This window comes from Coenobita brevimanus, chromosome 51, assembly GCF_032717465.1.
Source record: "Coenobita brevimanus isolate Jiangsu-jjx chromosome 51, ASM3271746v2, whole genome shotgun sequence".
In the NCBI taxonomy this organism is placed as follows: domain Eukaryota; kingdom Metazoa; phylum Arthropoda; class Malacostraca; order Decapoda; family Coenobitidae; genus Coenobita; species Coenobita brevimanus.
In genome coordinates, this window is record NC_137004.1 from 30481905 (window position 1) to 30497932 (window position 16028).

At 40.6% G+C, this 16028-nt stretch overlaps 1 protein-coding gene across 1 annotated transcript in view; it reads right to left on the reverse strand.

Annotated features, from left to right (window-relative positions):
- Positions 1-1011: 1011 nt before the first annotated feature.
- Positions 1012-16028, reverse strand: part of LOC145400100 (uncharacterized) — a 117896-nt gene continuing 102879 nt past the window's right edge. The window contains exons 7-11 of the mRNA XM_080272608.1: positions 14463-14624; positions 10361-10487; positions 8572-8594; positions 8049-8380; positions 1012-2207 (exon numbers count right to left, since the gene is read on the reverse strand). Coding sequence (XP_080128734.1) covers positions 1391-2207; positions 8049-8380; positions 8572-8594; positions 10361-10487; positions 14463-14624 — 1461 coding nt within the window. The 3' untranslated portion in view covers positions 1012-1390. The remainder of the gene's footprint in view (positions 2208-8048; positions 8381-8571; positions 8595-10360; positions 10488-14462; positions 14625-16028) is intronic.

The following is a 16028-nucleotide window of genomic DNA, read 5'->3' on the forward strand; positions in this document are numbered from 1 at the left end:
GTGGCACAAATAATACTGGCCCAGTTGTACACCAGATTAGTCCCATGATTAGGTCTGTTTCATTTGTGTCACCCTGTACTGTATATAGTACATTTCCAATGCTTACAGAGAATAAAAAAGCCTCCATTAGAAACAATCAAACAATACTGCCTCAGTCATTGGTCACCATTAACATAAATTTTATACAGTAGTCATTCTTTATAGACATTTTTCTTGTCACATTTTATGGAAAGCATCATGACTGTAAAACCAGTATCTCCATGGATGAATACACTCCATCATACGAACAAGTTCATTACGAGAGTCTGGTCAACAGCAACCTCCATATACTGTTGTCAGATACTGCCTCATATATAATGTTGTAGGAAATTTTAAGTACCATTAAAAAAAAAAAATAATAATAATAATAATAATAATAATGCTATCTTACAAATACTTAACATATCACTCACAGAAAATCAATAACTGATCTATAAATTACAGAAAAAGCAAGCTATTTACTATCACTGCAATCTTTAAGCATAAAAACAGCAACTACAATATATCTACATAAATTATAAAACAGAGATCAACAGACAATACTGCACTGTACTTTAGTTATGTCTCAGCAAGGGCTAAAATTACAAGATAAACTTATATTGCAGTGACTGAGAATTCAGTTAAAAAGTACAGACAAAACCAAATTGGTCTAATAATATTTTTAATATGCACTAATCAGGATAGTGTTTATAGGTGCAAAATGCCTCCACTTTCATTATATAAAGTTTATTCTTTATGGTTAATTATGAATGCTCCTAAGCTTTAGTTGTCACCTCATTAAATGGTAGGCAATAGTTATCTGGCTTCTTCAGTTTACCTGATATTATAATTTGTTTATCTGTCTTCGCTACCAATGTGTGTGTGTGTGTGTGTGTGTGTGTGTGTGTGTGTGTGTGTGAATAAAAATGTATTAAATATTTAACAAGAAATTTTCTGACTATGCATCTCTGCTGACATGGTCTTTGTGTTTCTGTGGTTTAACCACTAGTTTTCAAAGTACAGTACTGTGCACTGGACGGCATAAAAAAGACTCTCACAACAAGGTTTGGGCTTGATTTGAGAGCTTAAGCCTAGTACTGTTATCATAGTAGGTGATCATTCACAGTCCATTACCTTATACACTATATACAGTATTACCAGCATTCATTTGATGCTTTGTAAAGCTATGATGCAGGCCATAAAAATCACAATAAAGTTCTTTCATAGTGAACAAGAAAATGCTTGGAATACAGTAAAGTACACACACTCCCAACTTTTTATTTAGACTTAAGTTGACATGATTTTCAGATATATTTGGCTCCATGAACATTCATGTTCATTGCCCATTTTTCATTATAGAACAATTACAATACTACTCCTGCGATGGACTACGGCTGGATCTGAGGAAGATGGTGGTAGAACTTATGGCCCGAGGAGGAGAGATACGCTGACTGCTGTCTACTTCTTCCTCATCTGATCTCTCCTCGGACTTCCTTAAGTTTGAAGCAGGTGGGGTAGCCTCCCGACTTGAGACCTCATCATCAGCAGCATATGGGCAGCTGATCTTCAGAGTAAATGATGTATTTGCTGTCGTGGCATTGTCGTCTGGAGATTCTGAATTGACCTCTGGAGATGGTGTGTTTTCATGTGTGTCTCTGCCATTCTGCATGTTGCTTTCACTAACATTTGCATTCTCTTCAGAGTTTGTACATGCATTTTCCTTTGCTTTGGGCTTCTCAACACATGGTGGAGATGACTCTTTAACAAAGTTTTCATTTCTCTCTGATAAATTTTCCCTTTGCTTTTTATTTGTGTTGTCATCATTACCTGTATCATTGTGATTTCCATTAGTAATGCTAGAGCTTTCATTTGTACTTTGTCTATTGCCATCCTTCTCCCCACATGACTCTCTTTTCTCCTTCTTCTTCGTTTTGGTGCTCCTGGATTTGGACTCCTGTGAGATGGTGGATGGCTTGAGCCTGCCATGCCGACTCCGTTTCATGGTGGCCAGTATGCTCTTCATCTCCTGGACAGCATCAGCTGGCTTTTCCTTGGCAACTGTTTCAGTCTCTCCTGGTTTCTTACCCACGTAGCCATAAGGTCGCGTTGATTTTAGCTTCACACCACCTTGTTTGATCTGGTTTATTAGATCATCCATTCCTGCAGATTTTCCACCACCATCTGTGGAGGTTAAATTTAGAATTGCATTTAGAAAATATTGTGCAGTCAGTCAACTAAAAAAAAATCTGAAATAATAAAAGATTATATTATATATATATATATATATATATATAGATAGATAGATAGATAGATAGATAGATAGCTACATTATATGGAAAAATAGCTGCTGTAATTTAAACAAGAGCAAGTCTAAGAGTTTTCACCAAAGGAAGACATATGTACTGTAATGTAACATAAAAATTATATTCTGGTAATTCTTAAGCATACTGAAAACTTTTGATATTCAGTACAGTATTACAGTTGACCTTGAATTTTATGTGTAATTTCAGGGCTGTGAAGCAGCTGCATAAAAAATAAATATATAAACACAACGACCTGGATTTCCACCAGACAATGGTTATTTCAGTCCCATCCTCCAAACCATGCCCCACATTCTTTACACAATACAAGATCTCATTTTACCTCCCTCATACACTTTTACCTACATTTAACAAAATGCTAAAAAAATATATAAAGTTCTAGCTTACTTATATTAGATATTAAAAGCATCTAAAGTTATATATCAAGACTTGTAGCCCCTCATATCTAAAAAACACACCCTCCTCAGAACACAACCTTTACTAGCCTAACACCGATACATTCATGTCCCACACTACTGTGCCACTCTCACACATCAAATGCAAACTCACTGGCTATGTACTGCAAATCTTGAGAGTCACCCTTTTCTGACATTCTTTTCTATTTTCAACCATCCATCCACAATCCCATCAATTACTGTCCCATCAGGAGCATACGAGCCTGAGGCTAGGCTACTCAGTAATGTATAAACATTCATGGTAACAATGACCAGCAGTAAACCCCAACCACCCCTTGGAATGAACCTTTCATGGGCCATATCTGGATGGAGTGCCTTAACTCTAGAAAATCAGGTGTCTAAAATTTGTTTGAGGGCAATGGAGTTAAAATACTATATCAATGCACAGCACAAAGATCCACCCTTGATCTCCTCATTAATACTACCCAGTAAATAAAAGAAAAAATAGCAATTAAAGTTCCACTACTACCTACAGTACAAAGACGATATGGCAGTTTGTCAAAAGTTATATTCTGGAATGTACTCCTGATTTATAATGAGAACTAACTGCAATAACATACTCCAATGAAGGAAAGGCACAGTTTCTACCTGAAAGAGGCAGCATAGCATAGGCAGAGGCCCAGGGGGCTGTACTGGAGAGTAAGTGGGCAGCTGAAAGAACAATGGCATCACTAGGAAACAAGTTGGTCACTGTTTCAGAGCCCAAACTGAACCTCACAGTCGGCAGCCACCTCCACCAACCCAAAGGAACTATAATGGTATATGCTTAAATCCTGAATTCCTCAGACGTGGGCCTTTTTGGTGCCCAAAGCAGTTAAGTTCATAGTCATTCCTTCATATACACCACTGTGTTACCCTAGGCATCGCTGCATACAGAATCCCCGTACATGGAGCCTTTTAACCCACTATAGTACACCTCATGAGTACCCATAAATTTAGCCTGGTCCCAACTTGCCATCTAAAAAAAAATCCATCTATGATTCCAATTAGACTACAGTACATATGTACTTTCTAAAGGAATGACTTACTGTATGGAGGTAAATCAGACATAAGATAGTGACATTATATAAAGCTATAAAGCAATATATAGGGTAAAAGGTAGACACCATGAGGTGCTTAGCCCCACTGCTCATCTTTGTAACTTATGCCATTTAGCCAGTGGCAAGTTTTTCACCCAGTATCACGGGATACAATGTTACTGCATCATTCAGGTTACCGGTACCACAGTTATCTTTCCCAGGTGTTAGCTGAAGTACTCATTTTATGCACTAACCCAAAAGGGTGGATGGACACCTGTGTCAAGGAACATCAGCTGCTCGCACCAGGATTCAAACTCTGGTCTAAAAAGGCAGGCAGCACAATAAATAAGTGGAAAAAAAGTATGGTGTAGTTGCCTCGGATTATACTATTAGTAGAAAAACGTTTGCATAAAATCTGAATAACGCTGCAAATCAAAAACCACCTGTTGTTGACACTTCTGGTTGTTGCCTCTCTTGAGGACTAAGTTGAGTACGCAATATTTACTACACACCGTACACCCCAGCACTTAGAGGTGATTGCCCATACAGATCCAGAAGCACCCTCAAAACAATATTAACTCGCTGCGTGCCAGTGCCATTTTAAAACAGTCTGACATAATTCCATGGCCAGTACCAGTGCCATCTTAAAACGGTTTAAAATAAAAAAATTCCCTGTGACCACATTTTTCAAGATTCGCGGGTAAAAATTGGCAGGCATGTATGGTAACTGCTCCTCTACCATCCCCCAGGCCAGGCTGTCAAAGCCATACACTCACTTGCTCCCCCCCTCATGCTCGCTCTGCCTCACTCTGCCTGTGTGCCTCAACCCAGTGCTGTACATAGTGAAGGCATTTTGTAAATATTTTCATATAAATGTAAGTTGCAAATATTTTCTTCTAAGTGTAAGGACTATATAGTGAAGTCAAGTTGTAAATATCTTCTTGCAAGTGCCAGGACTGTACATAATGAAGTCAGGTTGTACCTATCTTCAGGTAAGTGTAAGATAATGCGTTCACAGTGAGAAAGATACGCAAATTGTGACAGATGTTGAAGTAATAAGTAATCAGAAAAGTGTACTGAACATTGCTATACCTTCCCAGCATAAATACCTGAGTATACCTTACACAGAAAACGGCTTTCTCTCACCTACGTGGTGAGCGTGAGAGAGCTGGTATACCTGTACACGAGTATGCAGGACTCAATAAAACCCATTTCCGAGCTTCGGCAAGCATTTTAATGGTGAAATTAATTTTTTTCACATCAAAATCTATCATTTTAGCCAATAAAGAAAAAAGGTCCAAAAATGGCCGGCACAGAGGCAACTCACAGGACTAAAAATAGCTGGCACGCAGCAAGTTAAACATGCAGATAGACACGTAAATCAATGAAAATGTTTCCTGCATTTGTTATGCTACTTTCTTGGAAGGCAGGAAGAAAACATCAGAATGCAAAATCATGTCCTAAATCCTAATCCTGGACATCAATGAATACATAATTGAAATGAGAAAGAGAGAAGGGAAATTTTACTAAGCTTGAGGGTCTTCTGGTTGCTAATCTGATAGGTGCTGGGAGAATTCCTTTCACTTTACTGCCTGTGGTTACTCCCCATTTCTGCAAGAGATGGGCATACAATGCTGTCTTTTCTACTTGACTTATGGCTGAACTAGAGATATGTTTTCAATCACAACAGCCTCTTCTTTTGCCCACATCATTGTCAATATTTTTCCTATTTATATATATACATATATACACATACTGTATATATATATATATATATATATATATATATATATTTTCTCTCTCTCTCTCTCTCTCAGTTCACTGATCACAGATTTATTATCTGTCAAAGCACCTAATTTAACTCTCTTTTCTTCTCTTCCCTGTAGATTTTATTCAGGTGTTTTAGAGCACTACATTACATAATGGTATATTTAAATATGTATCCATCATGTTTTAACTGATAAGTAATCATGGATCTTGGCAAAGTTCATACAGAATCGTTTATATAAGGCTCCAACATGCTTGCATACATCGGCCTTCGTCACCCAATGGCAGCTCTCCATGCTGCCCAATCTCTGGTGGTGGTCTCCCTATTCAGTCCCTTAGCCCTAAGGTCACACCTAATGACCTTGTCCCAGGTCTTTCTTTGGTCTGCCTCTCACAACCCTGCCCCCAACAATTACACTTCTCACTTCCTGCACCTGATTGTCATCCTCCATCTTTGCATTATGCCCAAACCATCTCAATCTACCCCTCATCACAACACCGATACACTCCAGTCCCATCCTTCCTCTCAACTCTTCAACTGCAATCCTTGACCTCCCAGGCCTCACATTCAAGTATGCACTAAACATGCACTTAATCATTATCATTCCTGTATGTTTGAGCCTATAAATATCCCCTTCCTTAACTGCGCATGTCTCACTACTGTACTGTGTTATGTTTGAGCCTAAGAATATCCCCTTCCTTTACTGCCCATGTCTCTACTGAACTATGTTTGAGACTATGAATATCACCTTCCTTTAATGCCCATGTCTCACTATTGTACAGCATTACACTCCTAACACATGCTGCTACAAAGATTCCTTAGAATGGAGTTGTTGGGAGAGGCAACCGCTGCCTGAACTTCCTCCAACTGCCCCTTAATCTAACAACTGAGCTAGCTCCAGCACATAACATGTCCCCCAAATAACAAAACTCTTCCACACACTCAAGAGACTCTCCAGCAAGATCAGTCCTTTCACACCTCACTGTCTCTAAATTCTCCCCCCAGGAACACCGCACACACGAAATCAGTATTATTTCACAGCCTATCTCTAATACCACTACCACTACATCTTTTATGCACCCACTTATCACATATACTGCACACCCTTCTGGCAAACTGCACATGGCCACACTCCCATTGCTTTGATCATACCACCATCAGAGACCTAAATATCACCACTTTGGTTTTATCCACATTTACTCCCAAACCCCTGTGCCCAATTCCATCTCTCCATTTCCTAAATCTTTCCTCTGCTGCCCTTTCATTCTCTGCAATCAACATCATGTCATTTACATACTGTACAATAACCCTCATGGGAGTCCATTACACCTAATTAAGAATATCATAAACATCAAGTCATTTGCATACAATATCCCTCATGGGAGTCTATTACAACTAAATTAAGAATATCATGAACACAAGTTAATGTGAGTGCAATGAACCATACATGGGTGCGACGTACCATTCACTCCTAAATTTGTCATGCACAAACCGTAAGTAGGGAAAGAAGTAAATTTTATTGCTGTATTATAACCAATGCCACAACTTTACTTGATTTTATTGTGTCTTAGCATCCATATTCACCATCCTTACTCATAACATCGTAACTTATAGTAATTTACTGACACAAAGATTATAAATACTGTACTGTATACTGTAATGACAAAAAATTATATCAGGGGGAGAAGAAACAAAAATCTTATCCCCCTCCAGGTCACCTGGGAGATAAATGCACACCGGTCTGTGAGCTGATCAGCACTCCCACAGCAATGCCAAGGATATTCATTTGCATCACTGCATATACAGCAATTGCAGAGGATTTGTTTGCAACATTATCTCACACTGGCCAAGATGACCTCATTCTACAACACACATCCCAAAAGGCACAGTCAACTGTATAAGGTGGTAAAACAGATAAAATGGTGATAATTAAAGAGGCTTTAAGGAATAACTATGTGGAAATTACCTGGTAAGTACTTTAAGATATGCTTCCTATACCTACCGTATAGAGGTACGGCAGACAGAAGACAGTGACATGAAAAAGGTTTAGATGTACAGCAGACATAAGACACTGACATGAAAAAGGTTTAAAGCAATAAATACGTTGCTTAAAAGTCATGTTTCACAGGCAGTCACTCCATCCAATACAGAACCATGCACTTTGACTTCTTTTTCCATGATTATGGCATTTCTGTCTGCTGCTGAGTAGCCATGCATTTAGAATCTGTCCAAATGGAGCCCATGTATACAGAGGAATGACTGTATCATGCAATGTATGGTATTAAGTTGTTGTACTGGAAACCAGAAAACCCTGTAGAGCAGGTCCTTGTAAAACAAGAGTTGATTGTATTATAATGTACAGTTACTCATGATGTTATTAAATACATTATTATACTTTACAAATGATGACTATGAAGAAATGATGAGGCAAATGCATTACAGTCAAGGATCTGACCACTCACCTGATGGCTCATCCTTGCTCTTTTTATTCTGCTTGGATGCTCCAATGAGTGTAGCCAAGGTGGCTACTGGATTAGAAGGGGGTGGTGGAGGAGGAGGAGGGGGTGGAGGTGGAGGAGGAGCTTTGAATGAAGAGGGAGGTGGAGGTGGTGGAGGAGGTGGGGGCCCAGAGTGAGGTCCTGGAGGTGGAGGTGGAGGTGGAGGTGGTGGTGGTGGTGGAGGTATGGGAGCACCTGGCGTGGACTCCAAGGCCCCCTTTATCTTGGGTGGGGACACTGGGGATTTGATGGATTCCTCCACAGGACACGTGGGAGATAAGCAGAACTTCCTTAATTCCTCCTCTTTCTCGTCAACTGGGAAGAGAAGTGAAAAACAGTTTTACAGGAGGACAAGTAATTAACTGCCTGGTGCATGCAAAGGACATTAACCATGTCCCTGTGGTTGGTGTAACTAGGTACTGTACTTTATTCAGGCTAACTCAAGAAGACTTTGTTTAACTGAGAAATTTTAGAAGTAAAAGGCTTAAAAACTACTGTGAGCGATACCTTCTCTACTCTTGATAAACCTATGAATTTTTTTACATCATTAGAAGATTTTGTTCAACCAATAAACATCCTAACAGTCATAGGGTTAAAATATTATCTGCAGTTATTATTAGGTAAACATGATTGGATTTAATAATACACAATGAAAGAATGTAATGACAGAGAATGTGACAAAGAATGAAATGAAGACTGGTATGAAGATGAAGATGATACCAGGTGTTGCTGAGGTGAACACTGAGGCAACAAAACACACTGGGGAGAGTGGAATGAGATACTGTATATGTGGGAAATATGAGTAGAGTTGCACCAGTGGAGTTGGAGAAAGCTGTTATTGTGTCTGTTTGTACGGAAGTAGTGATGACCAAAGCATGTACAAAATTATTATGGGAAAGGATGCTAGGTGTGTGTGTGTGTGTGTGTGTGTGTGTGTGTGTGTGTGTGTGTGTGTGTGTGTGTGTGTAATTCACTGGGTCGGTCAGGATCACTTGATGGTCGTGATCGTCATCTTTTACCCTCCCAGAAGGGAGCTGAGAGCTCATATAGTCCGATCTAAGGGCAAGGCTGTGACCTTCACACACCCACACACCCGTCCCCTTGCTCAAGGGGGACAGTAACCACCCACTTCGTCAGTGAAACTTTTCGCAACCTGAGCAAGGCGCGAACTCCCGTCTACCAGATGGCAAGCGAGAACGTTACCACTGCGCCAGCGGTGTGTGTGTGTGTGTGTGTGTGTGTGTGTGTGTAATTCACTGGGTCGGTCAGGATCACTTGATGGTCGTGATAGTCAGCTTTTACCCTCCCGGAAGGGAGCTGAGAGCTCATATAGTCCGATCTAAGGGCAAGGCTGTGACTTTCACACAAGCACACACCCATCCCCTTGCTCAAGGAGGACAGTAACCACCCACTTCGTCAGTGAAACTTTTCGCAGCCTGAGCGAGGCGCGAACTCCCGTCTACCAGTTGGCAAGCGAGAACGTTACCACTGCACCAGTGTGTGTGTGTGTGTGTGTGTGTGTGTGTTCTTACCTAACTGTATCTTATACAGGAACGAGTCAAGTTAGTACTGTCTCGTGTATTAAATCAACTTTATCATACATATCCTTAAATTTATGAATTGTTTTGGCACACACTATTTCATTTGGTAGTGCATTCCACTGATCAATTGCCCTATTTGGGAACTAAATTTCCATATGTCTTTATTGCCTTAATCCTTGATTATTATGGGCCAGCTCTGTTGTATTCTCACAATGAACACAATTTCACTATGTGGTTCCCAAGAAATCCTTCAGTTAGTTTAATATTCTTCACTTTATTCTTGCTATCCCCCAATAATCTTATTCTGCTTCATATCAGATTTTATACAGCTAGGATTTAATGCAAAATTCATTACCCCTTTCAATACAAGAGGCCTCTCCACAGTTGCATACAACTGTATGGAAGAAGCAAAACTAAATAATAGTAATAATAACAATAAAAATAATAGTAATAATAATAATGTCACCAGATTCGTGGTTAATTCTCATTTGCACTCCCTTGTCATACTCTGTCCATTTCATCATTGTCTAAAATTCCCATACCTCAATTATAAATACTAAGCCATAACAAGATATAAACACTAAAATATGATGCTATTCATGCAAAACTGCTATGGAAAGGATGTACAGAACTTTACTATCGTCTTATTCTGCCACTGTGTAATTAGAAATAAGCTAAAAAAAAACAGAGATGAAAATCTCTCTCAAGGTAGATGAACTATACAACCGTCCACCACTCACCCAGCTGCTGCGCCTGCTTAGCCTTGGTTTCCTGTACCCGAACCTCCTCCTCAAGCAGCTGCACACGCTCTCTCAACAGTTCCGCCTCTGCTGCCTTCTCACCACACTCGTATGATGCCAGCTCCTTCTGCAGAGTAATGTAAAAAACACAGATCTATCTATCTATCTACAGCCCGATGCCCTAATCCCGCAAAGGGTAGCCGCAAACAAAACGCCTCCAAGTCACTCTGTCACCCACCATATACCTACCCTCCCCCAACTCACTCCCCCCTCCCTCATATACCTCTCAACTCCATCCCTCCACCTCATCCTCAGTCTTCCCCTTCCTCTCCCTCTCTCCACCTCACCTACATACACCCTCTTAGTCAGTCTTTCATTCTCCATTCTCTCAACATGTCCAAAACACCTGAGTGTATTTCTCCTAATCTTCTCAACCACATCCACTTCCACCCCAAAACATTCCTTCACTTCTTCATTCATCAACTTGTCCCTCCATGTCACTCCACATGCTCCTCTCAAGTAACTCATTTCCACTCCTCTCACTCTTGACTTGTTCCCCTCTAGCAAGGTCCATGCCTTGCTTCAATATATCTATCTATCTACTGCCAGAGGCCTTAATCCCATATGAAGTGGCCACAAACAAATCGCCTCCATGTCGCCCTGTCCCCTGCCATTTCACCGCCCTGCTCCCTAGCTCACATCCCCCTCTCTCATATACCTCTCCACTCCATCCCTCCACCCCATCCTTGGCCTCCCCCTCCCTCTCCTCCCCTCCACCTCACTCACATACGTTCTCCTCATCAGTCTCTAGTATTTGGTAAATATTTCCTACAATTTTGACACATATATGAATGCCAGTTCCTTCTGCAGGGTACCATAAAGTACCATGCAGCACTGTGCAGGTGGTTAAAAAAAAAAAAAAAAAAAAAAAAAAAAAAAAAAAAGTTTAGAAAATATCTCCTACAATTCTGGCATATTATAAGGGTACAGAGTCTCAGAAAATGGTAGAAATGTTGCTGCTTAACCCCAGTCTGTCTAGCCAAGCAGACCTGTCAACTGCAGGTAAGCAACTGCCCTTATAGGGATGTCCCATGGGTTCTTTACACCACTGCTGCTGGGCTTCTTTGTGTGGCATATGCTATGCAGTGCCCCATTTTGTGTGCTATGTTGTAAGGCCTATTTTGCAAACAGAACATGTGTCATCTGTGGTTCCATCCAACCTGAATCAAAGCTGGTAGCTGAGGTGGGCTTGGGTGGTAAAGTGTATATAAGAATATCTGGTACAGTACCATACATTAAGTACTGTGTACATTCACTAGAAAAAAAAGTTCTGATGATTGTCCATGACCCCAAATTACAGTACCTTTTGTGGAAAAAGTTAATATTTTAGAATACACAAGAGTTGCTCTACAATAAGGACTGCCTGTACAGGCAATGTGAATAAAGAAATGGATAAATATCTCTACCCTCCTACAGTTTAATACATTGTATATGCACAGTCTCTCAGAAGATGGTAACAAAATATGAAATACAGAAACAATTAATTACCAGTTAACAGCAAAGGATGTGTGCTGGCAAAGTCCTACCTGATGTAAGACTGCTTTAAGTAAGACACGCTTCTATTTCAAGATTGAGGGGTTCAGAACACAGAAAACACATATTTCTGATTTCAAAACAACTTTAAAAAGACTCATTAGCAACTTATAAGTGAAGTATACGTGGTACCGTAATTCATCATCAACTTCATAATGAAACAACTTTAGGTGAAACACAGTAACTTTGACCCCTAACCGCAGGGTGTTGGTATGGACCGAGGCAAAGGAGGTGGAGGGAGGACACCGGGTATCAGTAGGAACCCCAACTGTTTTCCTGGCACAATTTGATGTGGCCGCCACTGATCTCATCACCAAAACTAGGGAGAGACTCCCGCCAGCTAAGCCAACCACACCTCAGTCGTCTCTGTGACTTTGCCAGGTGTAAAACAATGTTTTCTTAACCCTTTTTGCCCGATTCCGTTCCCACCTCACGTGGACTTTTGCTTCATCCACCCCTGCCAAGCCTCTTTCCAAGGATATTAGGAAAGGACTCAGTGATAGTGCCATGGGGTGTGCCTTATGCCACTGCATCTAATTTATCTAGCAATGGAGTTATCATGTTGAGAGTAAAGCCAAAATAGGGGCTGCAGAGTGGAGGAAGATGCAGTAAGATTTTTTTATTTTTTTTATGTGAGGAAGAAGGAACCAAAGGCAACGAGCCCGCAAAACTGTTCCTTCCAAGAGAAAAATAAAATACAAGAGAGAGCCAAATTCAAGATCAGATCATTTCGAGATGCCTGGACACACTGCGTTTGAAAGACTGGAGATCATAGAAAGCAGGAAATACAGACAGAGGGAGACAGTTCCAGAGTTGACCTGTTGCATAAATGAAGGACTGGGAGTAACGGTTAACTCTTGCATTAGAGAGTTGGACAGAAAAGGGATGAGAGTTTGCTGCTAGACAGGTGCTACGCATCCGTCGTAGAGGTGGAGGAATGCATGAAGACAGTTCAGAGGAGCAGTAACCATTGAAGTAGCAATAGAAAAGAGATAAAGATGCAACAGTGCAGAGAAGAGACAGAGGTTGAAGGGAGTCAGTAAGAGGAGGAGAGTTAATGAGACGAAAAGCCTTTGTCTCCATCCTATTGAGAAGAGCTGTATGTGGGTAGCCTCCCCACACATGAGAGTTGTACTCCACGCAGGGGCAAATAAAACCCCTGTATAGAGTCAACAATTGTGCAGGGGTAAAGAAGGAACGGAGTCGGCTTAGCACACGCAATCTCTTGGAAGCAGATTTTACAAGAGATGTAATATGATCTTTCTAAGATAAGTCCCGAGTAAATGAAACCCCAAGCATGTTCAAGGATGGTGCAGGATTAAGCTGAATATTATTAAACATTAGTGGGTATACCTGTGGAAGATTTTGTCAGGTTGATAGGTGCAAAAACTGAGTCTTTGATGCATTAAAAACAACCAGATTACTTTTACCCCAGTCAGAGATACGAGCCAAGTCAGACATTAGGTGTGCCATAGCCTCATCCCTTGTTTGCTGAAGTAACTGCTGAGATGGACATTGCGGGAATCGAATGGAAAGGTGAAGGGTGGAGTCATCAGCGTATGAGTAGATATGGTTAGATGTACAGCTTAGAAGGTCGTTGATGAATAAAAGGAAGAAAGTTGGTGATAGGACAGAGCCCTGAGGAACACCACTATTAATAGATCTAGGAGAAGAACAATGGCCATCTACAACAGCGGCTATAGAACGTCCAGAGAGGAAGCTAAAGATGAAGGCACAGATAGAAGGATAGAAACCGTAAGAGGGCAGTTTGGAAATTAAAGTTGCAGAGCTCGTCTCTGCAGCACAGACTTTTGAACCTGTTGTGGATTATTCAACCGCTCTCCTGGGATTCAAACCCATTGCATCACCCAGGTTACTACAGTTATCTCCCCTAAGTGTTACCCTAGGTACTCATATCACCTATCAACTCATAAAGGAAGGCTGGATACTTGAGTCAAGTGATGCCAGCTGCCCACACCAGGATCTGTACCCTGATGCTATCAGGAAGGCAGCTTCATTGCTAGCAATGCTTGCCACTCCACCAGTGGCAAGAGTACATGAGGAACAAACAGTAACATAGTACTGGGTAAGTATATAAATTTTACTGCCATCCTGATAAAGTACTGTAACCTGAACTGTGGCAGAATGAAATCAAATTCATAATCAAAGTAAATTCTGTGTCTTAAAGATGTTATACTAAATTCTAATCATGTATAGACTCCAACAACAGAATAATCTCAATCCCTTCAATCGGGACATGATATTTAGCATACCTTACTCTTGCTGTTTCCTGATCAGTGTGCAGTATTTTATTATTCAATATGGGAAAAGCCTCTTGTACAGCACTACAGCACTAAAGAGATTAATGAAGGCTATATCTAACTCCTCCAGTTCAAAGCTTCTCCTATATTGAATATGAAGCTCTGAAATTAGCAGGAATAAAATAATAATGAGATCTTCAGACTGATAAATATGATATCCCTGAACTGACCAGGTTATTATATGTCACCTTGAGCTTGGCGATCTCCTGGAAGTGGTGCTCCTTCTGTGTGTGTAGCTGCTGTGTAAGGCTGTGGACCTCCTCCAGTGCCATTGACAGCTTCTGATCAGCAGCAACCTCTGCCAGTGCAACTGCACTCTGACGGACCAGGGCCGCCTGCTCCCCCCGGGCCTAGGTGCAGTAAAAATCATCTTAATTTTATAAACGTCAACATCATTATAACCATGCTTCCCACTACACTCTAGCAACTTTAACTTAATCTAAAAATGCCACATTTTCATTTTGAATGCTGAGATTATAACAAGAGACTACCACTAGGATATGGAGATAGTTACAAAGAAGTGACATGGAAAGGGTGTACAGTCTTAGTACAGTCTCATTCTGCCACTAAGCTAGGGTAAATAAGCTGCAAATGGAAAAAATAACACTTCCAAATTGAGGTGGATTGTTATCATCATCATCATCATCTAATCCGCTGTTACCCCATGAGGAGTGTAGGAGCCCAGAGCTAAGCAAGTCGGTCCTGATATTTAAGATGAAAGTGACCAGCATCACTCAACCCTGCATGGCATTACGTGAGCAATAAACCCCAACCATCCCTTGAATGTACACCTGCACAGGCTCCATCCGACTGGGGCACCTTAACTACCCACTACACCATCAAGCATCATAATTTGGTTATATGGTTACCACCTAGTGTAGTAAATGGTTTCCAGGTGTACAGGAAACCATTTGGCTTGTCTCTCAGGGTTGAGTCACCCTTAGACAGAAGGAAGAGGAAAGAATGAGGAAAAGAATGACAGAAGAGGAAGGAAGGAAAGAAGGAAGGAGGAGAGGAATGGACAGTTACATGAGAGCAGCACTACACTGAGGACGTGGATGGTGAGCACAGAATAATAACTGATTAATCAGATCAATGCCTACAACAGTAATTTCATACATCCTTTATACACTGCTGACTTATAATCAGCTCAAAAGGATATCTTCCTGGTAGCTATAAATGCTGTACAGTACAAAGTGTCATTGAATTTACAATGATTCAGTCTCCCAATACAGTACAGGTAGTATCTTCTGATTAGGAATGTTACCATGGCTTCAACACTGGTATGAACAGTATCCAAGCTATGACTAAGTACAGTTATCTTAGTAAACACTAGGACTGGTCTCCACACAAAGGGCTCTTTAATGAAATACCTAGAAGCTTTACTACTATATAATTAAAAGTAAATAAATTAATATGATGATGATGATAAATAAGATAAATAAATAATAATTATAATCATCATCATCATCATCATCATCATCATGTAATAATAATAATAATAATAATAATAATAATAACAATAATAATAATATTCCATCCATCGCCTAATCCAGTGCTGCCCCATGAGGAGCAAAGGAGCCTGAGGCTAGGCAAGTTGGTCCTGACATTTAAGATGAGACTGCCCAGCCTTACTCATCCTTGAGGGGCATTACGTGAGCAGTAAACCCCAACCATCCCTTGGATTTAAACTTGAACTGGCTCAATCCGATTGGAGTGCCTCAACTGCCCACTAAACCACCACGAGCCATAGT